The sequence below is a fragment of the Phacochoerus africanus genome, chromosome 4 (genome assembly GCF_016906955.1).
Source record: "Phacochoerus africanus isolate WHEZ1 chromosome 4, ROS_Pafr_v1, whole genome shotgun sequence".
Classification (NCBI taxonomy): Eukaryota; Metazoa; Chordata; class Mammalia; order Artiodactyla; family Suidae; genus Phacochoerus; species Phacochoerus africanus.
In genome coordinates this window covers 16,595,381-16,620,752 of record NC_062547.1, presented here as the reverse complement: position 1 = coordinate 16,620,752, position 25,372 = coordinate 16,595,381, and the positions used below count along the sequence as shown (strand labels likewise).

General features: G+C 41.0%; 1 protein-coding gene across 21 annotated transcripts in view; it reads right to left on the bottom strand.

Annotated features, from left to right (window-relative positions):
* Positions 1–25,372, bottom strand: part of CELF1 (CUGBP Elav-like family member 1) — a 95,430-nt gene that overhangs the window by 29,926 nt on the left and 40,132 nt on the right. For 14 of the 21 annotated variants that reach the window (XM_047775741.1, XM_047775736.1, XM_047775737.1 and 11 more), the window contains 2 exons: positions 15,377–15,416; positions 10,616–10,767 (listed from right to left, as the gene is read on the bottom strand). The exons of 3 other annotated variants lie outside the window; for them this stretch is intronic. In XM_047775741.1, the coding sequence (XP_047631697.1) occupies positions 10,616–10,686 (71 nt within the window). In that variant the 5' untranslated portion in view covers positions 10,687–10,767; positions 15,377–15,416. The remainder of the gene's footprint in view (positions 1–10,615; positions 10,768–15,376; positions 15,417–25,372) is intronic. 4 more of the 21 variants (XM_047775752.1, XM_047775753.1, XM_047775740.1 and 1 more) reach the window with 2 other exon arrangements.

Here is a 25,372-nt window from a genome sequence, read left to right as displayed (position 1 = left end):
GGAATAATTCTACTTCCTTTCACTACTTCCATTTAATTTACCATAGTTCTCTGATTCTCTCTCAATGCCATCAGATGCCAAACTAAAGTGACCATTCTGGTTAAGACATCCTGGGTTTTCACTAAGGAAGTGAGTATGCTACCCCTTGTCTAGCTAGAGAAAATTCTCAGTAGAACTTAAGAGGTAAAGTTCCTAAAGCAGGTCTTCAAACAGTTAATAAAACTTTAAGAAATGTCCATAAAATCACAAAAGACTACTGCTTATGGATAAGATTTAGGATTCTAATTTACACAATGATGGGTAAGAAGTTTTCTCTCAATAGATGCTAGAAAAGAAGCACCTGATTTCCAAGGCCTAAGAACTGACTAGAATGTTGGCCTTTGGATGCTGCCATCTCATGCATAATCCTGGTGCTCTTGAGGCCCCCAAATCAAAAACAAAGCTTTGTCTCTTATACGTTCACAAATAATTTGTTATATAAACAAAAACAATAATGCCATCATTCTAGCGTTTTTTGCTTCTCGAGTTACCCAATTTACTCCTGTATCTCCAAGATTTAACCAGTTAATTCCCTTAGTCACAGCAACCACTTATAATGTCCACAAAATTCCTCCAAACCTATCACATCAAATGTAACTCTCCTACTTTAATACCTTCATTCCTACCCCTGCCACTGCCAAGAACCTAGGGGGACTCCTGCACTATAAATGTTTCCACTCAGAATGAACTGAAGTCCTTCTCCTACTACCCCTTCAAAATCTTATTCTCTAACATTTATCCCAAACAGTTATTTAACATGTTTAACTTTTGTTAGGAGTTCCTGCTGTGGTACAGCGGGTTAAGAATCCAACTGCAGTGGCTCTGGTCTATGCAGAGGCGTGGGTTTGCTTCAAGGCCTGATGCAGTGGGTTAAAGGATTGACGTCGCTGCAGGTGCAGCTTGATTCAATCCCAGGCCCAGAACTTCCGTATGCTGCTGTAGCAGCCGTAAAAACAAACAAACAAACAAACAAACAAAAAAACCCCAAAGAACCAAAAAAAAAAAATTGTTAGTATTTGCTTAATCTAGAAATCATGTCATCATGTTCAAATGTTCCATGTTCTAATATTCAATCCTAAATAAAATGCCACTTTTCTTTAAAGGAAAAACAATAGTTTTTTCACATCTATCTTTTGAATAGTATTTGATGATCCCTGAGAATGCTGAATCTAGCAGTCCTAAATCTCTTGTAACTGAATATAGGGCTATTCTCAAGTTACTTTTGCTGAATTTAGCACTAACTAAACATCAAAAATTGCTAAAGACACATGGCATACAGATCAACCCTTGTTGCTATGTCTGCAAAGGTTCCCCATACTCTTCCAGGTTATCTAATCAGTTTTATCAGGACTCAAAATAGTATTAAATTTCCAACTTCATTATACTATTTATCACCTTTTGTAATAATCTGGCTCTATCTACCTCTCCCAACTAAACCGAGAGCTCCTTGAACGCCGAAACTGTTTTATTTCCTATTCATTCTCATAGCCAAAGCTGGTATGGTGCCTGGTTCAAACTAATTACTCAGATGTGGGATGGGAGGAACTTCGTGTTCTCAACAATTCCCTCATTTAAGCAACTAATCCTGATAAAAATGAAAGCTGTGCACAAAAAGGGCTCACAAATTAAACAGCAGCTATTATCTCCTATGATTATTTGATTGTCACAAGTTCAACCTACCTTTTTCCCCCTTTTAAGTATTTTTGGAATACAATGTTTTATTGGTTTTCCTTTATTCATTTAAAACCAAGTTGTTGCAAAAATATAACAGCTGTTTCTAGAATCATGCTACCATGAATTTTTAAAGAAGTCTTATGACTAGTGAAAAAATGGGTGTCACTCCCTACAAACTGTCCCCAACAACTTTACCAGTTTTAATATCATTTTATTAAAATGTTGCTTATCTTTAATCATAGTTCTAATCTAGGGAGGGTTAACATAGAACCCAAATAAATGGTGCTCCAAATATTTTGATGATAAGGAAGCTGACCATTACTTCTGAAAAGAGGCAGGAGTTTTTTAGGTTTGTATTATATCGGAGGCAACTACTCTCCTACTTCTGTATCTCTGTGCTGTTTCTACATCACTGTTTACTGCACAAACATTAACGCAGTCAGTGTGAACTGTGATTTATCCAAAAGTTCAATGGAGACTCAGCATTCCAAACAAGCACTTTTCCTTTCTCTCTTTACTCTCCAAATCTCTCTCCACTTCTTTTTTCTTTTTTTTTTTTTTGGTCTTTTTTTTCCCATTTCTTGGGCCGCTTCCGTGGCATATGGAGTTTTCCAGGCTAGGGGTTGAATCGGAGCTGTAGCCGCCGGCCTGCACCAGAGCCACAGCAATGCAGGATCCGAGCCATGTCTGCAACCTACACCACAGCTCATGGCAATGCCGGACCCTTAACCCACTGAGCAAGGCCAGGGATCGAACCCGAGACCTCATGGTTCTTAGTCGGATTCGTTAACCACTGAGCCACGATGGGAACTCATCTCTCCATTTCTTCAAGTCCACCTACTCCAGGAACCACCCTTTTACCCTGCATATACACCAATTCATGAGCCAGAAGAATCCCCTAAGGACCAGGGACAATATTCAAACTTAACCCATTAGAAACTTTTACAGCCATCAGACTGCATAATTGTATGTATGTTCAATCTAATATTAAAAAGATACACAAATGCAAGACAACACCTCTTTGTTTTTCTGTGCAATTATTTCATTGTATTTTACAAGCTGGGTGGCAAGGAGGATGGGACATGGTCCTTCATCAGTTTGAGAAGCACTTCTAGAGCAGAGCAAATGATCATGCTCTTGAGCATGCTCAAGATGCAGTGGACATCATGTAACTGGAGTTATGCAGTGATTTATTTCCTCCAATTAATATTGAGAGGTTTTTTTAATGTACTATTGGGGGGGGCACATCTGCAGCAGGGAGAAGTTCCTTGGCCAGAGATCAAATCTGTGCCACAGCAGTGACCCGAGCCACTGCAGTGACAATGCTGAATCCTTACCCTGCCGCATCACAAGAGAATTTCAATACTTCGTTCTTATACAGGCCAGGCACTGTGTTAGATTGTAGTATCAGTGAATAGGAAAACATAGTATTTCTTTGGCGCACATGAAGACAGAGTTGGTAATTGCCAAGATCAGCTAGAGATAAAAAAGAAAGATGCAACCACACGCGTACTTATGTATATGTAATAAGTGGTCACAAATTGTCTCTCATCAACTGCTAGGGTGTCTGAAGAAATGACCACAATGGTCTTTCCGCAACCTCCCACACATACTTCCAGTATGCATGTTATCTTTAAAAGTAACCACTGCATTAAAAACTCACCAGGGGACAAGACTCCCAGTGTGATATGCCAAGGATCCTACAACATGCAGGTATGGTATTTTCTCTACATATCACTAAATATACTCTTAAATTTGTGCTTTACCTCTCCATTGATGGAGAGCTCCTCAGAGTCAGTGATCATAAATTATATATATTTATTACATTCACTCAAGAACCAGTGAATTCAACAGCCCCCTTGAGAAGTATTTATACTGTCCCTGTCATTCCTAAGAAGCAAATCTGGAAACTCTTATCTTCTGTGGTACTGACCTGGGAGTAGGATGAAAGAGAGGAAAAGCAGGGCATGCAGCACTATGGGAGATGAGAAGACAGCAAGTGTTTTAGCGGGGAGGGATGGTACCAAACCACTTCTTTTTGTTTTTGACCCTGGTAGCAACTGGCAAATAGCTGAAAATGAGAAACTATGAGAGATCAGAACCAAAGGCTGCCTTTTCTACCTGATTCTCAATGGAACATGCCATAAGAAAATGAAACAACTAATTTGGGAGACAGGAAGAGGGAAAACAAAGAGTTTTATTTTCAAAGCATACATTCATTCAAAACTCTTAAACCCTTTCTCCTATGTTTCTCTCAAAATTTCCCAGCTCCAGGCCCATATCAGAGGGCAGAGTTAATGTTCTGCCCCACTTCTTTCCCGTCTGTTGGCCCCAGACGACTAGACCAGGGGGTAGAGCTTTACCCAACAAGCTGATTGACTGGCTGGCTAGAAACCTAAGACTGTGACCTATGCTTAAAACAGAAAGATAGGCCAGCCAATCAACATCCTTTACAGTTGTACTGAACAAGACAACAGCCACTAGCCACATGTGACTATTTAAATTTAATTTTAAAAATCCAGTTTCTTGGAGTTCCCATCATGGCACAGCAGAAATGATTCCGACTAGGAACCATGAGGATCTGGCATTGCCGTGAGCTGTGGTGTAGGTCTCAGACGCAGTTCAGATCCTGCGTTGCTGTGGCTCTGGCATAGGCCAGTAGATGTAGCTCTGATTAGACTCCTAGCCTAGGAACCTCCATATGCCGCAAATGTGGCCCTGAAAAGCAAAAAAAATAATAAGAAAATTAAAAAAATAAAAATCCAGTTTAATTGCACTTATCACATTTGAGTAATATCTACTGCACAGGATAGCAGAGACAGAAGAGGATTTTTAACATCCAGAAGTTCTACTGCATAGGACTGTTCAACAGAATCTGGACCTGGTTAACAGAAACTTTGCCTTCCAACAGGTAAAATTGGAAGAGGGAAAGTTACAACCAGGGATAGCACAAGAGTTAAGCTGAAAGATGAAAGGGCAGTGGCAAGAGATAATAGGAGTCGTGCTATAATATAGAAGAAACCTGAAAACATCATGCTAAGTGAGAGAAGTCAATCACAAAAGGCTACATATTGTGCAATTCTATTTATATGAAATGAATAGGCAAATCTATAGAGATAGAAAGTAGGTTAACGGTTGCCTAGGAATGGGAGTCAGGGGGTGGGGGAAAGGGAGGAAATGATTAACGACTGGAACAGGGTTTCTTTTGGGGTGATGAAAATGTTCTGGAATTAGTGGTAATAGTCACAGAACTTTGTGGATATAGTAAAAACCACCAAATTGTGCATTTTAAAAGGGTAAGCATAAAAAAATTAAAAAAAAAATAAAAAAATAATAATAATAAATAAATAAATAAATAAAGGAGTTCCTGTCGTGGCGCAGTGGTTAACGTGTCCGACTGGGAACCATGAGGTTGCGGATTCGATCCCTGGCCTTGCTCAGTGGGTTAAGGATCCAGCATTGCCGTGAGCTGTGGTGTAGGTTGCAGACATGGCTCGGATCCTGCGTTGCTGTGGCTCTGGCGTAGGCTGGCAGCTGCAGCTCCGATTTAACCCCTGGCCTGGGAACCTCCATATGCCGTGGGAGCAGCCCAAGAAATGGCAAAAAAAAATAAATAAATAAATAAATAAATAAAATTTAAAAATTAAAAAAAATTAAAAGGGTAAGCTTTGGTGTTATGTGAATTGTATCTCAATTTGAGATGGGAGAGGGAATGTGGAGAGTCAAGACAGCTTGGAAGGGCAGGGGCAAAGCCAAGCCATGCTGCAACCACAGTTACATGGTAGATGAAGAATAGAAGCAGCAACACATGCAGAGAGCAGAATGTGTGTCCTGGGTCTAAAAGACGAAGTTTCTGAGTCTTCCAGTTGTGGAGTTCCTGATTATATTATATAATCCATTTGTGTCCTTACCAGAAAATCTTTTCACATATGTTAGCTTGAGTGGGTATTTGTTCCTTAAAACCAGAAAGGCTGGCAAATACTACCTTCACTCACATCTGTTTTAAAAATATCCAAAACCTGGAGTTCCCGTCGTGGCTCAGTGGTTAACAAATCTGACTAGGAACCATGAGGTTGTGGGTTCGATCCCTGGCCTTGCTCAGTGGGTTAAGGATCCGGCGTTGCTGTGAGCTGTGGTGTAGGTCACAGACAAAGCTTGGATCTGGCGTTGCTGTGGCTCTGGCGTAGGCCGGTGGCAACAGCTCCGACTGGACCCCTAGCCTGGGAACTTCCATATGCCTCAGGAAGCAGTCCTAGAAAAGCCAAAAAACCAAAAAAAAAAAAATCCAAAACCTTTCATTACTCATTTTTTTTTTCATTCTCCCCTTCTCATTACCTGTTGATCTCTATTTGTTCACCATACAAATAGAAAAATTTCAAATACTTAACCAATCCCTCCACCTTTCCAGCAGGTATAAATACTTGTTGCATCTTGTATCCTAATCTCCAGCCACCACCACCACCCACCCCTACCAGGTCCTCAGGCTCACAATGTGCTATGGAAAAACTAGCACAGAAAAGCATCAGAATGAAAAGGACCCAGAAACATTGGCCTGAGTTACTTACCAGCTGTTTTCTAGGGAAGAACAAAACTAGATGCATCTTACACTGGAAGGAAGGAAGCAATTTTCATTTGGATAAAGGGAGTATCTTCTTGTTAGGTGAGGTGTTAGGTACTAGAAAAAGCTATCAAAAGTTTTAAACTCAGCATTCAACAACAGAACAGTAACAATCTGCTTGTGAACGTTTTCAGCCTTCTTCCCTGAGGAAGAGAGATAATGTCTGGAGACCTTATCTCAGTAACCATCTCTAATCATATTCAAAAAAATCTCACCAGGCTTATCATTCACTCAACTGTACTTTCCAAGCTCCTACTATGTACCAGATAGCACTCACTACAGGGGCTATAAGAGTGGACTGAGCAACACCTGCCCTTGAGGCAATGGCACTGAACAAGTGGAAGGACACAACTACAGTACCCTACAAATGCTGTAACAGATATATAGAAATTCTGTGAAAAAAATGGTTAATATTGTTTAACTTATTTGGGGGAGGGTGTATGTTGTGCACAGGGATTTTAAGCTGAATAGACTAAGCAGCTGGAAAAAGTGGTATACAGAATGGTGGTATGAATGTCTAAAGGGTAATGAGGAAATGGTAAGGACTCAGAAGAGAAAGGAGAAAAGAGTGATAACATTAGAAATGTAGGAAAAGAACCTGAGAAAGGCGAGAGTATAAATATTTTTAAAGATTAGAAAGAAAATACTAAAAAATTGATGAGAACAAGGAGGTTGGAGAGATGGAGTAAATGGTTTTCCCTGTTACACTGACAGGCTTAAGCTTTATTAAAGGTTGTTAAACAAGGGATGATTAGATCTGTCTTTTAAAAGACATCTGGCAATAATCTAGAGGATGGGAGTTCCTGTCGTGGCGCAGTGGTTAACGAATCCGACTAGGAACCATGAGGTTGCTGGTTCGGTCCCTGCCCTTGCTCAGTGGGTTAACGATCCGGCGTTGCCGTGAGCTGTGGTGGAGGTTGCAGACGCGGCTCGGATCCCGCGTTGCTGTGGCTCTGGCGTAGGCCGGTGGCTGCAGCTCCGATTCGACCCCTAGCCTGGGAACCTCCATATGCCACGGGAGCGGCCCAAGAAATGGCAAAAAAAAAAAAAAGACAAAAAAAAATAATAATAATCTAGAGGATGAAATAAAGTGGCAAAATACAGAGATCAGGAGACTCTTGCACAAACTAGCTCCTTAGATTAGGAACCAGTCTCAGGCAATGCTAAGAAATTTGGGTGGCAGAACTCAGTACAACTTGGAGATCACTGGACAAAGGAAATGAGGAAAAGAAAGAAATTACTGACCACTTTTGGGTTCTAGTACAGACAATGTGGGGAATTGTTTTTGCATGGGGAGACCTCCATAAAGGTCACAGAACTCAAGGGACACCTGAGGGATAGATATAAAGGTCTGAGAAGCGTACCAGTGCCCCCTTAAGCAATGGGAAAGCTAAAAGGAAAAGGCCTGAGATAGAACTCCTAGAGAACACACATGTCCGAGGATGCAAGTCAAGTAAAAGGAAACAATGGAAGCTGAAGAATATTATTTATTACAGATAATAAGTATCTTGTTACTACAAATAAGAACTAGAGAGCAGGTGTGTCCCCCACCCCTTTCACAGCAACTCCAGCAGTTTTTCTCTGTTGTAAAGAAATTTGGGGAGTTCCCGTCATGGCTCAGTCATTAACGAATCCGACTAGGAGCCATGAGGTTTCGGGTTCAATCCCTGGACTTGCTCAGTGGGTTAAGGATCTGGCATTGCTGTGAGCTGTGTTGTGTAGGTCGCAGACACGGTTCAGATCCCGCGTTGCTGTGGCTCTGGCGCAGGCCAGGGGCTACAGCTCTGATTAGACCCCTAGCCTGGGAACCTCCATATGCCGTAGGTGCGGCCCTAGAAAAGACAAAAAAAAAAAAAGTAAAGAAATTTTGGAATAGATATATTGCTAGACCATATTCCTAGGCAATATCACTTCAGAGAGAAAACTACTGGTAAAGAAGTATGAGTGAAAAGAACGGCTGAGAATCCAACATAGGGCAGAAAGCACACACCATTCTCTAGAACTTTCTTCTCAACTATGTCGTTTGGATATGTGGAGTGGGCCAGAGGACTTGCAATAATGAGAAGAGCTGATGGTAACTGCTTAACGATACCTGAGGCAATCAGGTCTAGGGGGCAAAAATAAATAAGGTATCATTATACTTGCATTCTAGGCCCTAAGTTGACACCAACTGTCCTCAGTCAAGTCAGTTACAGCCTCTCTCAATTGGGTTTCTCATCTGTAAAACAGGGGCAATAGGCTATGCCCAATTAACCTCAGAAAGCTTTTGTGAAGATGGATGACTAAAACAAAGGCAAATGTACTTGAGAAAAAAAATGTAAGTGATTACTTCTACTCAGAATGAGCACTGTAGTCAGTCCATTAGTTCTCATATATTAGCATGCACATGGGACACTGTTAAAATAGATTCTTGGACTCACTCTAGCATAAGAACATATGGGCATGAGTCCAGGAACCCACCTTTTTTTTTTTTATTTTTTTTTTTTAAATGGCCACACTCCTAGCATATAGAAGTTCCTGGGCCAGGGCACTGAATCCAAGTCATAGTTGCAAGCTATACCACGGCTGCAGCAACATCAGATCCTTTAACCCACTGCGCCAGGCCAGGGGTAGAACCGAACCTCCGCAGAAACCCGAGCCACAGTGGTCAGATTCTTAACCCACTGTGCCATGGCAGGAACTCCCAGAAACCTGCACTTTTATTTCCCAGGTGCTTTTCACACAGTGATCTAGGATCCAGATTTCATGGGATACTGAATTAGTCCAACCTTGTAAAAGAGCAAACAGGCTGAGGAAAAAAAATGCTTTATCTAAGGATTGAACACTAGGCAGTGGTAACACATAAAAGAGCAGGTGTTACAATGAAAGATAATTTGAGCCACAAAGTCCTATTTCTAGGGATCATATATGCGGTATGAGGAATACTTTTATTATGTATTAAGTCTTTATGATGGCATTCGTTGTGATCTCACTTGTAATATACTGCTAAAAGGTGCTGGCTTTTTTTTGTTTGGCTACCCTGAGGCAAGTGGAAGTTCCCAGGCCAGGGATAAAACCCACACCACAGCAGTGACCCAAGCTGCTGCAGTGTCAACACTGGATCCTTAACCCACTGCATCACAGTGTGAACTCCTATATTGCTCAAGTTTTATTTTAGCAGTAAAGAGAACTCTCATAAAAAAACATCTAAATTACCATTATTCTGGGGACTACAGAGAAGGCACAGGATCCATTACAAATGAATGAGCCAACTAACTTTGAGGCCCCTCTGAACTATTACATAAAGAACTGTTCAAAATCTGCTATTACCACACCTAATCCCAGGGCAGACTGATTTGCACATGGAGGCCTAAACTCAAAGACTTGCAATATCACCTGTTACCTAGGGAATATCCTACTGTTTAAAATTCTTGGCATTGAATAACCTAAGGCTCTTTTATTTAGGTTCCAAGGTACTTTTAAGCCTGGTTAAAGCACCTGAAATCAAGAGTTAGAAGTGTGTGTTCTTTTCTACAAAGCTCAGCATTCATGCTCCCCATAGCTGCAACTCAGGACCAGGCTGGCATTTTAGCTGCATATAATGGGAGTGTCATTGAACAGTATTGCAAACTGATCAGGTTTCTCATTCCCATGTTCAAAATTTATTTAGGCAAAACTGCCAATTGAGATTAATCCAGTTTTTCCTCGTTTTGGGGACAGCACAACTGATGTCCCCCAAATCATGTACTGCGTTGCATTTTCAATTAGGCTGGGGGCTGGGGTAGGGAGGAAATCAAGGTTCAGGATTAGTTTACATGTCAATACAGTATTCTGTGTACACTACTAAAAACACCATAGCTGCCAGTTTTCTCTGTGATATGAATATAAGAATCTGATCATTAAAAATAAACACACAAATAAATAAATAGCTTCCCAAAAGACTATTTGAACTTGCACACCCAGCCCAAAGCAATAAAGCCATGGTTTAAAAAAAACCTTGGAATCTATCATATGGGAAAACTACAGCTTGAAGGAAATGGAGCCAGCACACTTGAGCTGATGTTGCTGGTCATATATCAAATGCACCCTTATGTACAAAACTTAGTTATAGCCTAAAGGAAATCAGCAGTAAGTAATGAGAAAGAATCAGACTACAATAGAAAATTACAATAATGTGGACTCTGACTTCCTCACCCAATTTTTTTCTTCCCTCTTTTAAAGAAAGGGACCAATTTCATCAAATAACAAAGAAAACAGCCCAGTTCCTCTACTTATGATTAAAAATTAGACAACAAAAATACTTACACAGGACTGGAATTCAAAGAGCAATGATCCACCATCATTTCTGGAAGGAAATCCAATTTAAACGCAGCCATCACCTCACTCTCCCCTTCAGAAGCCAATGATATTAACTTGCTGCACTTGTCTGATCCACAAATACACACAGCTTTAGCTTCCTGGGCCCCACAAAAAACACAAAGTGGAAACAGGAGCTCAGGGAAACCAGCAATAAGTGCCACAGAAACAGGCAGGACTGGGGAAGGGGAAGGGAGTACTGGATTAAAAGGGGGATGTGACCATGTGAAGGGAGGCTCAGCCCAGCACACAATGAAAGTGCTGATGCGCCAGGCTTGTTTTGTGTGATTTTCCCTGGCGAAGCAGTACTAAGTGCACTGTCAGATAAATAGAGTGTCAGATCCATGAAGATAGCAGTGGCCAACAGAGCAGAAGAAACACAAACTTGTTTCACATCTCCTTGTGAATCAGTTTTTGAGGACCCCCAGAGTCTGAAACTACCCGAAGCAAAAGAAAAAAAAAAAAGTTCACTTCACGTGGTCTGAAAATGTTTTTAGAAAGAACTCGTTTGTTAGCCTTGGTCTGAACTTAATTTCCATGTGCCAAAGACAGCAATGAGCACACTGCTTGGGTTCCAAACTCAGAAGAGTCCCTTAAGGAAGAAGGGTTCGGTCCATCCATCAGAAGCAGGTCAGAGGCAAGATGGCTGAAGAAGTGCCCACCGAAGCACACTGCCCTCATATTACTACCTGCACTGGAACAACCTTGCTTTCTTGATGGTGCTGAGAGCAAAGTGTGCTACTTAATGGTTCCTCACTGCAGTGAAGGACTTTAAAAAAAACTGCTGTTTCGGTGGCATTCATTTAGGTTAGCACAAGGCAAAAAAACTTCTTTTACTAACTCTGAATCTTAATTAATTTGCTAGAAAATTTAAAAAGCAAAAAATAAAAAATGGAGTAGTATGTTCTGCCTCTTGAGAGACTACTAAGAAGCATTGTTTTTTTCAGTAGTGTGACCTTTCCAAAGAAAGGAAAAACAAAAGAAAACAAAAGCCACCACAGTGATAATAATGAAAAAGAACTGGGGCCTACCAGGGACAAACACTCAAACACTTAAGGAAGGACAGAGGAATGTAGACTAAGTCTCTTCACGCTCTGCCCTCTTTTAAACTGCTGCTAAAACCAAGATTAATGAACGCACACATAAAAATTCTATTATAGGTGAGCAGTAGAGATGGATACACTTAGCAGTCAAGGCAGATGTGGCACTCCCGTTCTTATTTTGGCTCCACATCCCTCCAAACAACAAATGGTGGCATTTCAATATTTAGGTGGTGACTTTAAAACTGCATCTCTGAAGACACCCAAATTTCTTTCACAGGCCTTTCCATTTTTATCATTAGGGTTGCCTTACCTCAAAGATTTCACTTCACTCAAGCTCAGTTCACAATACAGGGAACTTTGAAAAAAAAGAAGTTATGTTCGGCCTATAAAGACGTAAATGAATGAACTCTTAAACATATGACTTTAACAAAAAATAATGAAAGGTCGTATGTCATGGCACAGGCCTAAATGTTCTGTGTGATGACTGACACTTGTCTGCAGGAAGGTGGAAGCTCTGTCTTCTAATATTTAGACATAACCATCCAAAATTTAGAACTTTAATAGCAGATAACTGCCCTTCTATTTTGTCAGAGACCCTGACCCATCTGATCTACTACTTTAGAGACCGAAGTGACAGCTCTCTTCCACCTTATTAAAGGAGGAAGCAAAAACAGGCTGCAAGTGAGAGAAGACTGTGCAACTAGCACACAGTACACCAAGCCCTAACTGCTGGACAAAAAGAAGATGGTAATCTGAGCTGGGACTGGTTGAGCTACTGATTAGGTTTGTCCTTGTTTCTAAGTCCACATGCCTCTTCCTATAGAAAACTATCTAAACTAAGAAGTAACTCTGTAAGGTTAACAACCTCACTGTTAGCAACGAGATTAGATTTTTTAGTTCAAGGATTCCTTTAAAAAGGAATCAAGTCTTCAGGAAGCCTACTGGTTGTTATGCTTTTATTATTGACTACAAGTACATGACTTCTAATTACATCTCTATTTTAATCAGAATCACATCTATAACAAGGGAGTATTTAAATGTGGGAGACTTGACTGAATAGCCAGGCACTGCTCAGTGTATGAAAGGATGTGCACTCCTCACAATAATTTTCACCAAAGGCTGTACAGTAATGTTTTCAAATTCATTGTATGATTTATAAGGCTGCACAGTTTTAAAAACCTACAAGATGGAAATGTTACTAAATGAAGGAGGGTGCTTCTCTTTAGGCAGGTCACAAGAGTTATCTCAGTATAATTAAATTCAACATGCTTGTGGGAAAAAAAGAACAGAAATTAATCACAAGTCACTCAATTTTAGAAAAAGGTTACAAAGTTAAGTGATGATAAAAACAATTATGGGAATACAAAAATGCAGCTGTTAGGGAAAAATTAAAAAGTAGAATTAAAAAAGTTATTCACAGAAAATTGTCCATTAAGTAGTTGCTTTCTGTAAATTCTAAATCAGAAACATATTCCAGACTTATAACCCAGGGTCCACTGAAAAAGGAGGCCTTAACTTGCCCTCAGTTCCCTCCCCACCTTTTTTTCTGGCCAGCCCTTGGCAATGAAAGTTCCCAGGCCAGGGATCAAACCCTGAAGGGACTCGAGCTGCTGCAGTGACAATGCTGGATCCTTAACTAGCTGTGCCACAAGGGAATTCCCCCCTCCCCCTGCCCCAAGTCCCTCTTTACCCCTGTCCTCCCACTCTGAATTTACATTCATGGTTTCCTCTTCTTTCCCATTGGCTATCTGTCTGTTTCCTTTGCCCTGAGTATTCTCTACTTTTTTTCTAAGGGTAATAATTCAAAGCCTGATTACGTGAGGACAGGGGCAATCAGCCTGCTGTAATATTTAAGAACTCAAATCATTAAAACGAGCAGAGGATAAGGGAACCCTCAAAAGAATAGCACACCCTGCATTTAGAATATCAGAATGGAATAAACATAAAAACTGGACTGGAAGAGGGAAATGCTAGAAATCACAGCATTTGTCAAAAGAGTAAAAGAGCAAAGAAAAGCAAAGTTATGCAAAAAAGCCCAGGTGATATGTGCAAACATAGGGCTGTCTATCTTGACTAATGTAACCAGGGAGTTCAATGACAACTAAAGAGATTTTACACTCCCAACTCAATAATCTAAAAGTGTTTTAAAGGGCAAAAATGTGAAGTCTGGTTAAATGAGCACAGAGAAAATTAAAGGCTACTACTAAATTACAAAAGAGAGCCTATGCCCCATCTATTTAAGGAAAAGTGCAAAAATCTAGGGAAAAGCCATAACATAACGATAATTAGTAAACTGGATTTTCCACCCCAGAGCTTCCAGCAGTTAGATGATATAAGGAATGTAGAAAAGAAGCAATAATTGATACCATTTGAAAATAACAAAGCAAAATAACTTAAAAAATCTTTACGGACTTGAATTTCATTTCAAAAATTGAGTACTTCTAATATAATTAGTGGGTCTCCTAAAACTCCCAATTTAGTACCTTGCTTATGCAAAATATACTGACCTAAATTGCTAAATCTCTGTGATATCTCACTTTGTGGGAGCCTTTCAGCAAAAATGTGACAGTTAAGTATAATTTAAAACAAAACAAAAAAACCTTTGTTGAGTTTCCATGAGAGTCTAGACAATGAAAACAATTCCTGAACTTGGGGGAAGGGAGGTTTTAAAGCAAAGAAGGAAAAGAAATACTGTTTTTTTTAACAAAGTTCTATTCCAAATCTAAAAATCACAGTAAGACAAAAAGCACTAAGTTTAGTAATTGTTGTGCACAGGTTGGTTTGCTTGTAAAATTATCACATATGGTATACTGAGAGGGCAGGACAAGGTTGAAGGGAGAAAAACTTACCTTTTTTGAAATCTCAGTTTCCCATTTCTTCCCCCCTTCCTTAATCTCTACTGAAATCCAGTTTACTAATTATCAGATCAAGTGTCCCTGCTTAGCACTCTCAGTGCCTTCCTTCAAGTTTCCGGGACTAGCCCTGACCTAATAAATTGTCCTGTCAAACTGTGGCCACCCTTCAAATCAGGTTATATTTTTAGGCTCCAAACTAGTTCTGGAACTTAAGTGTAATTCTTAGTTGATAACAATATAGTGTGAGTTTAAGCTTTATTTAGACTCCAGTGCTGATTTAAAACTCAGCACACTGAACAAATTCTAGTTCCAGGAAGGTAGTATTGTCTGTGTGAAATACACTAAGTTCTGTCCTCATCCTTGCTCTAATTTATTGGGGGTCTTCCAACTATGAAATGGAAAAGGGAAAGAAAGCTAGCTGGGCAGCCGATGTCTATAGATGTGTACACACACACACACACACACACCCTCTTCACCACACAGCCGCTGTGTGCAGATGTATATGCAAACACACACACCCTCCCTGCTTCACTTCCTTCTCCACCCCTTGCCCCAGTTGTTAGAACTAGGCAGTAGCTAGTTCAAATAGGAGGATAAGTCTGCCTTGGGAAATAGCTAAGGAGAAAGAGTTGGGAATGAGGAACAAAAATTTTTCCCATTAACTTCCTAGGAACAGGAAATTAAATCTCATAGTGTAGGGGAAAAGCCATCACCTTTCTGAAAGCAATTTTTTCAAACCTGCACAACAGGCCTCATGCAAGAAGGTTAAAAAGATGTCCACAGAGCACACCCATCCAGCAGTTAGCCCATACCTGTAGCTTTCCACCTCCCTCTCTGGACTATGTCTTCACTCTAAAAAAATCAAGGAAAGAAAAATAAGTGGGCCATGCCTACACTTCTCATAATTCCAGATACATAGCTTCTTTCCAAAGAAAAAGATCCTTTGTCACCAAGACTGAAAATAAAAAACAAACTTTCCTTCTCCTATTTTTAGAGTTATAAAATACTTAGATACATTAAATTTAACATCTCAAAGTTTATTTTAAAACGCTTTAAAAATGGGGAACTGAAGTACTAAAAGGTTTAAAGAGAGGCTTGCCCCCAAATGTCACAACAAATAGCAAAACAATGACTAGGATTTATGAAGTACAACTGCAGTAATCTAGGTCACCAAAACAATCATTTTTAGCATATGCTTTTGAGCGGGAAACTACAATAAAGCTAAAGCCGTATAATTCTTTTAGCAATTAAAGGTCTTGTTATTAATGTGAAGAGTCCATACTATTTCCCCAAAGCAACCTTCTTGAATAGGCTGGTGCCAGGCATAAAACTCTTCAAAAGGGAACCAAGTTTCTGCCTATGTAAATGCATAATGGTAGCCCCAGGATGGCGGTGAACCACTGAAACCAAAAAAAAAAAAAAAAAAAATCGGAAGATAGGGAAGTTAATTGAAAAGCAAACAGAGGAACCACAAAACCAATCTGTTTCATTTTTAAACATTATCGAACAATCTTGCAATCAACAACAATCTTGATTCTATAAAAATTGCCCAAGTTCCTACAAACTTCCACCTACAACTCCTGCTAGATGTACTTCTATCTGGTGCTGGCAATAGAGAGAGAACTGCTGAAAGTCACCAAGAACAATGTCTTCACTGCAAAGTGTAAATATTCTGAAAGACAAAGCCAGAATCAGAACTCACTCTGAGAACTGCATTCCACCTAACCTCCCTGAACACAAAGACATTTCTTTCTCTTAGGGCATGCAGAAGTTCCCTGGCCAGGGACTGAACCCACACCACAGTTGTAACCAGAGCCACAGCAATGACAACCCGCTGAGCCACAAGGGAACTCCTCAAAGACATTTCTTGAATGGCATAAAATGGGTGCTTAAGTACTTAATTTGACTTTCCTTTTTAGGGCCACAGCTGAGGCATATGGAGGTTCCCAGGCTAGGGGTCAAATCAGAACTGCGGCAAAACTGAAAACCAATTAGGTTCATATGAAAAGTTAAATTAGGGAGTTCCTATCATGGCTCAGTGGTAATGAACCCAACTAGTATCCAAGAGGACATGGGTTCAATCCCTGGCCATGCTCCGTGGGTTAATGATCCCGCATTGCTGTGATCTGTGGTGTAGGTCACAAACACAGCTCGGATCTCGCATTGCTGTGGCTGTGGTGTAGGGCAGAAACTATCGGCTCTGATTCAACCCCCTAGCTTGGGAACTTCCATATGCTGCAGGTGCAGCCCTAAATAAAAAAAGAATGAAAAGTTAAATTAGGAGTTCCCATTGTGACTCAGTGGGTTAAGAATCTAATAGTATCCATGAGGATGTGGGTTGGATCCCAAGTCTCACTCAGTGGGTTAAAGGATCTGGTGTTGGTCACAGATGCTCCTAGGATCTGGCATTGCTGTGGTTGTGGTGTAGGCCGGCGGCTGCAGCTGATTCAACCCCTAGCCCAGGAACTTCCATATGCTGCAGGTGCGGACAGAAAAAGAAATAGGAAAAAAAAAATCTGACCATTTAGGCAGTACAAACTTTTTTTTTTTAAATAGCTGCACTAGCGGCATATGGAAGTTATTAGCCAGGAACTGAATATGAGCCACAGTTGCAACCTACACCACAGCTGCAGCAATAGCAGATCCTTTAACCCACTGCACTGGCCCCAGGGATCGAACTCATGCCTCTGAAGTGACCCAAGCTGCTGCAGACGGATTCTTAACCCAATGCACCACAGCAGGAACTCCGGCAGTACACACTTTTATTGGGACACTGCATCTTGAGAGGGCTCTGGAGCAGCGGTCACCTTGGAGGGTAGAGAGCAAGTTAAATGCCTACTTGTTAGTTTCATTCTGAAAGATGTAAAGGGCAAATAAAAGACCAGGGAGTCATGTTTCCCAGTATGTTACATGGAACAGTTGAGAAACACTGTTGTGTGACCCTGTGAGACCAGACCCAGACTGCACACTAGCTGGGTAATCTCCAAAATATAAAGAGCAAAAGGGAGGTTTGGGGTCGTTAAGGCCATTATATTAGAGTAGGAAGGACACACATCTAGGTCCCAGAAAACACGGCAGCTCTACAGGGGCTAAGGAACACCCCAGATGAAGAGCCAAGAGAAAGATGAACTCTCTTTTTAAAAAAACAAAACAGGAATTCCCATCATGGCTCAGCAGAAACCAATCTGACTGGTACCCATGAGGATGCAGATTTGATCCCTGGCCTCACTCAGTGTGTTAAGGATCTGGCATTGCTGTGAGCTGTGACAGAGGCCAGCAGCTGTAGCTCTGATTCAATCCCTAGCCTGGGAACCTCCATATGCCATGGGTGCAACCCTAAAAAGACCCTACATATGCATAGAGAGAGAGTATTAATCATCCTAAGTCACCCAAAGACCTTTTAAAGGAAAACTTAAGCACACAGAAAATGGATCACACCATCTTCCTCCACACAGGCTCTAGTCACTTGAAGGACAGTGGGAAGACTAACACACAAGAAGGTATCTTCTTTTTTTTTTTTTGCCTTTTTGCCTTTTTGCTATTTCTTTGGGCTGCTCCAGCAGCATATGGAGGTTCCCAGGCTAGGGGTCCGATCGGAGCTGTAGCCACCAGCCTACGCCAGAGCCACAGCAACTCGGGATCCGAGCCGCGTCTGCAACCTACACCACAGCTCACGGCAACGCCGGATCGTTAACCCACTGAGCAAGGGCAGGGACCGAACCCGCAACCTCATGGTTCCTAGTCGGATTCGTTAACCACTGCGCCACGACAGGAACTCCCAGAAGGTATCTTCTTTAAGAGCTTTGACATTCCAGTTTTACTTTATCTACAGTCTTTTGCCTTGTCTGTAAGAAAACGAACACTTTAGGGAGAGAAGAAAGCTGAATGGAAACTAAATGCTTAGGCTTGAGTTTTTCACCTCTTTCATTTCTGTGGGGAACCGAACAAAATATATTACGATCTGTGAGGAAAACTGAACTATACTTTATTAGAGCACGGCAGAGTCTGTTTCTATTAACATTATCTTCGTGTTCTTAATCACATGTAGAGAGGCAAAAGGTGGTTCCAAAGTGGGGTGAAAAGAGTTAAGGGGAAAGGAGTGCCAAAAAATGTAGGTGGAGTGGGAGGGCGAGGTAACAGAGAAGGATGGAGGGCAAGTTAGTGCTGAGGGAAACAAGCAGGACTATCTACATGTTTGTGTGTGTCTTTTTAGGGCTGCATCCTTGGCACATGGAGGTTTCCAGGGTAGAGGTCGAACTGAAGCTGCAGTCAATGGCCACAGCCACAGCAATGCTCGATCCAAGCCACGTCTGTGACCTACACCACAGCTCACAGCAACACCAGATCCTTAACCCACTGAGCGAGGCCAGGGATCAAACCCATGTTCTCATGGACTCTAGTCAGGTTCGTTACCACTGAGCCACAATTCGAACTCCAGGGCTGTTCATGACCTCCCATAAAGTATTAAAATTGTACTTGGCAAATCAAGGGTAATAGGGGACTATGAAAGGTAAAGTACCTGTCCCATAATTTCCTCAAGGAAAGATAAATAACCTGGAAGGAATTTATATTTGGTTTTGGAATATATCTTGGAACTTACATATAATCCTGATATGTTTCAAGGATTTAAAGGTGAATGAACAGCATCATCTCTTAGGACTGACAGGAAAGGCCTCAGGTCTCCTATATATCTTCCTTAACACAGGCAAGGTAATGAACCTTTTTTAGTTCTCAGTGTTTTCTACTGGCCTGTATGTTGAATAAATAACAAAACACTGTCTTTCACAGGAAGATGGTCACTGACTCAATCACCACCGACAGTTCTTACACAGTATGCACTGAATCAAACTCCAGATACAGGGGCTAGGAACAGGCACGGTAATGCTCAGTGACCTATATAAGGCCTGAACCCATGACCCCAGCCTCATAAGCATGGCTCACTAACTCACAATTTTTAGTAAGTGCTTTCAATAATACCTGCATATAAAGCAGGGAGCTAATGAAGAACTTGAACAATCTAGATGAGAGGTTTTTGAAATGTTATTTATTTATTTATTTATTTATTTTTTGTCTTTTTGCCATTTCTTGGGTCGCTCCCGCGGCATATGGAGGTTCCCAGGCTAGGGGTCTAATCAGAGCTGTAGCTGCCAGCCTACACCAGAGCCACAGCAACACTGGATCCTTAACCCACTGAGCAAGGCCAGGGATGGAACCCGCAACCTCATGGTTCCTAGTCGGATTCATTAACCACTGTGACTGACTTGAAATGTTTTTAAATGCAGTGTTTTCCCTGTAAACATGAAGGTGAAGCTGTTCAGCTTGAACACAGAGGAGGGCAAGGCAAGCCCCACCCATCTGCCTCTCTCTGGCCCTCAGGGTAATCCCTAAGTCTCCTGAGAAACTGGAAAACAGGCCTGGATAATTCAAAATAATTTCATGCCACGTGGTATTTTCAGTCCTTTATATTTAATCCTCTACCTAGTCTATGTGTTTACAGACAAGACACAAAGAAAGAAAGAAATGAAGTAATTCTCAAGATCACAAGAATCCAGGTAAAGGGGGAGTTGGATGGATTTATAAAGCCAGGAAGTTGGACTCTTGGGTGAAAGGCTAACAGATACACTAAAGCATATAGTAAATTCCCTTCTCCTAGTTCCATCATTCCCAGAGCATCGCTTTCCACTGTAATAAACTGCTCTGCTTTGTTTGAACAGTCTGGGTCCTGGAGAACAGGTTAAAAACTGTCTACAAGGAAGATCATGCACACGAACCAAGAAGAGATTGTTCAAATGCTGAGGGCTATAAAGTTGAGTCTGATCATTTTTCCAAGGCAATCTTTTAAGTAAGTAAATGCTCAATGTCCTAAGAGAGATAGGATTAAGGGTGGTGAAAACTTCCTGCCGTTACTCAGTAGATGTGGACTATGATCAAGTCAACTAACATTTCTTAAGTGTCAATCTCCTCACCTGTAAAAGAGGACTTTATATACATATCAAAAGGAATTGAATGGATGCCTAGCATACAATCAGGTCACTGTACAATTTTCTAAGTGGAAGAATAAATAAATCAAAGACAAATAAAGGAATTACTCGGGGAAATTATTTTTGGCCATACCTGTGACATGTGCAGGTCCCCAGGATAAGAATCGAACCCAAGCCATAGCAGTGACAACACCAGATTCTTAACCCTTGAGGCACCAGGGAAATCCAAGAAAATTATGCTTTTAAAAAATGTTACCTCTTAGACTATTTACAATGCCCTCAGTTCTTTCTTTTTTCTATTATACGGCTGGTTCATTAAGAAGGCTGATCTTACTGCTTTGGAAAACTGCATGTCTTCCCACCCCCCCATACCCTAGACAGCCAATAACCAGATAAAAGGATCAATTTTAGGAGTTCTCCTGTGACGCAGAGGAAATGAATCTGACTAGTAACCATGAGGTTGCAGGTTCGATCCCTGGCCTTGCTCAGTTTGGTTAAGGATCCAGTGTTGCCATGAGCTGCAGTATAGGTCGAAGACGTGGCTCCGATCTTGCATTGTTGTGTCTGTGGCATGGCAGCTGTAGCTCTGATTTTACCCCTAGCCTGGGAACATCCATATGCCACGGACGAGGCCCTAAAAAGTTAAAAAAAAAAAAAAAAAAAGATCAATTTTAGAAGCAATCCTGGTTAGCCAAGCTCATACTGATGCAAAACTCCACCAGGAATTAGTGCTAAATCCAGTTGAGTTTGCCTGGATTAGACAATCTATTTTCCTTGGGAACCTATGGCAAGGGAATGGTGGTTGCCATCATATTCTAATCCGGGATCCTGGGCACATATATCAAAACTAATAGTGGGTTAGAATCTACCTGAAAGGCTAGAGCATCAAATGAAATAAATTGAATAAAAGTAATTACCAACAAATAGGTGGACCTAAGAATGAGAAACTATTTAACCACTGTTTTGCTTATCTGTAAAAGTGGGGTGGTGGTGGGAATCAGGCAGATTAAACAGGTATACTGAAACACTGTAAATTCCCTTCTAAGTCCCATCTTTCCCAGAGCATCTCCTTCCACACTCCATGATGAACAGTCTGGGTCCTGTACAACAGGCTTAGTTCTGACTTGTCTTGGTCAGCAGCAATGAAATTTGACACTTTCTCGATGGGGTGTGTAAAAACCGTTTTTCCACCCCTTGTGACACTTGCTCTGTGGCTACCATTTCCATGATTCAGACTCAAGTCTGGGACCTCTGACTCTTTACTGAGTCATCCATGTGTGTTCTCTCCCTGACCCTAGTATAGAAGTTTATTAACAGATCTCAACCTCATTTCCTTTCCACTATGCTCATCCTTTCTTTAGAGGAAACAATTTTTCCCCAGCTTTAAACAAAAACTGTAGTTAACAAACACAAAATTTACCATCTTAACCATTTTTAAGCATACAATTCAGTAGAGTTAAAAGTGTTATGCAATATGGCATTAATTTTTAAAACTTTCCTTTTCAATCAGAATTCTTAATCTGGGACCCTCAGATCTCTTCAGAGTCCACAGATGGGCTTTGGGAAAAAGGAAACCCTAATAGGTTTTTTTTCCTTAAACTACGTGAAGATGGACTTGTGAGATTTCCTGAAGAGAAAATCCATAGATTCCACGAGATTCTCTAAGGTGTTCACGACCACTATCAGACTGGTCTTGACTCTCCTTGCTGCGAGGTAATGAAATGAACAGTATGTTAGACAAAGGCCAGATCTGATGGTAATTCGTGTGATCTTGAGTGAATCACAGTTTTCTGGGCCTCAGTTTTCTCATCTATAAAGCTAGGGCTTAGAACTAGAGAAATCCAGGAGTTCCCACTAAGGTGCAGCAAGTTAAGGATCTGGTGTTGTCTCTGCAGTGGTGCAGGTTTGACCCCCAGCCCGACACATTGGGTAAGGACCCGGCATTGCCACAGCTGTAGCTTTGATTTGATGTCCAGCCAGGGAACTTTCATTTGCCACAGGTGCATTTCCCCCCCCAACCAAAAAAAAAAGAAAAAAGAACTAGATAAATCCAGACCAAATCATCTAAAACCATAACTAAATTTCTCCAAACTGATTTTAAATAGTTATCCAAGGTCTAATTCAGTTCCTACCACATGAGATATATCTGAGAGAAACTATGTGTAAAACCTATTTCTAAATTTTTGTTAATGAAATATATTTCAAATGCTACTATTCTGAGAACAAGTAAGGAGCCCCTCCTTCTCTTTTCTATCTACCTCCAGGACAGCTAGAATAAAGATAACATGTATCAGATCTTGAACTACTGAAGTGAATTCCCTAGTTTACTCTAATTCATACATTTTCCATTAACATTTTATTAAACTGAGACATATATACATATATATTTGCACATTTTAGTAAAAAAAAAAGTTTTCACCTTTAAATTGTTGGTATTTAGGTAAAAGCAACATTGTGAGCCACCTCCCTCCCTTTTTTTATAAAACTAATATTAAGTATTTACTCTCCTTTAATTTTTCTACCTCCTCAATTTAAAAACTGTTTCTATTTATTCATTTTTACATAAAACCACCTTTTGGTTTTATTTCCTACCAGGCTTTTGTATATAAATATATATATAAAATACATACTCAAATACACACAAAAAAAATTTTTTTTTTAGGGCCATACCCGTGGCATATGAAAGTTCCCAGGCTAGGGGTTGAACTGGAGCTGCAGCTGCCAGCCTACACCACAGACACACCATATCTGAGACACATCTGTGACCTACATTGCAGCTCACACCAACACCAGATCCTTAACCCACTGAGCAGGACCAGGGGTCAAATCCACATCCTCATGGATGCTGGCTGGGTTTGTTACTGAGCCACAAAGGGAACTCCTCAAATACATAAAATTATGATCAAACTAAATATTGTACTGTATCATATAACCTATGTTTTTCACATGATAATTTAAGTATTTTCTTGTAAGCAGCCTGTATTTAAGAATCAGTCAGAAATGGCCTAAAGCCTAACTTTGCCTTTATCTCTATGTCACAACCAAACAAATATAACATCGATGTGACAATGTCAACATAATTATTAAACCCTCTGAAACTGCTACAAAAAGTGGTTCACAAAGTTGAACTGGTGGTGAGTGAGTTGGGCTTTGTTCCTCCTTTGCCTGTTCTGCCATCTCATCGCCTGTTCAGTTATGTGCCTTTCAACATGACTACAGACACACCTAAACAAAGAGTGAGTTCCACCTGAGAGGCATCCCATTTTGGAGGTGTTCAGGTGAAACAGATAGGGAATACAAAGTACATTAAAAAAAAAACAACAAACATCTTTTCTGGAGTTCCCGCAGTGGCTCAGCAGAAATGAATCTGACCATTATCCACGAGGACACAGGTTCGGTCCCTAGCCTCGCCCAGTGGGTTAAGGATCAGGTGCTGCTGTGAGCTGTAGTGTAGTGGCAGACGCAGCCCAGATCTGGCGTTGCTGTGTCTGTGGTATAGGCTGGCAGCTGTAGCTCCTATTCGACCCCTAGCCTGGGAACTTTCATATGCCACGAATGTGGCCCTAAAAAGAAAAAAAAAAAAGTCTTATCTTTCTTCTTCCCCAAATGCCTAAACTCTCAAAGTAATTCTCAAATCCCCATTAAGTAACTACTCTCCCCTTCCCATACAGTTCTGTATTGGGGGGCGGGGTGGGGGAGGAAGAGTGGGAATTTGTCTTTAGCTCCTCCTGTTTCCCTGGCACCACTGTCAGTAACGGGCAACAAAACTGCGGGACACAGCAGTAGCAATTTACATATGGTAGCTAAGCTAATGTGCAGCTTTCTCTGGGCAGAACAGTTAACTCCTCTAAGTATCTTTCTAGTATGAACCCAATATTCCAGTATCCTGAAATATTTACCTAGTGGCTTCTACCTTTAAAGACACAGGGAATGATGCACAGAAATCAGAGGCACCAAAGGTTCCCCACTGTGTGTAAGAAGTGGGGCTCCAAAGACAAAGAGGGTAGAGTTCCCCATTGTGGCTCAGCGGGAACAAATCTGACTAGTATCCATAAGGATGCAGGTTCGATCCCTGGCCTCACTCAGTGGGTTAAGGAGCCGGCAGTGCTATGAGCTGTGGTGTAGCTCGAATCTGGCGTTGCTGTGGCTGTGGTGTAGGGCACCGGCTACAGCTCCAATTCGACCCCTAGCCTGGGAACCTCCATGTAGCAAGGGTTCAGCCCTAAAAAAAAATAATAAAGACAAAGAGAGCTACAGGGATTGAGACACGAAGCACCTGAGACCTCAATCATTCTACTTTTCCATGATATTCATGTATCATTCGCTGAAATTTGGCATTTTCTAAGACCACCAGTTCCGCCTTAGTTTCACTGCCCTGCCGTAAGGCCAAATCTGTCTCATCTAGTGAGTCACTACTGCTCCTCTCTCCAAACACATTTTGATTTCAGCCCACATGAGCAGCTCATCAGGGCTGCACCATATGTTAGTACCATGTAGGCAGAATGTGACTAATTTTTTTTTTTTTTTCTAAAACACTGTCAGAGTTACTTTTTAAATTACCTTATAATCTTGCTGTCTCTGGAGTCATTTCTGTAATACATAACCTTCTGAAATGACTTCATAATTATCCTTCTGAGTGCTCAAAGAAGATTCTTAAGCATTTTCATTCCCATTTTTCAGATAACATAACTAAAGTTAAGATACCAGATTGAGTGACCCAGATTCCACAACCAGCCAATAAGACTTTTACCTTCTGGAGTCATAGCATTCTACTTGGTAAAACAGGCCAGTCTGTATGTAAAGTGCTTTTTTTTGGGGGGGGGGGGT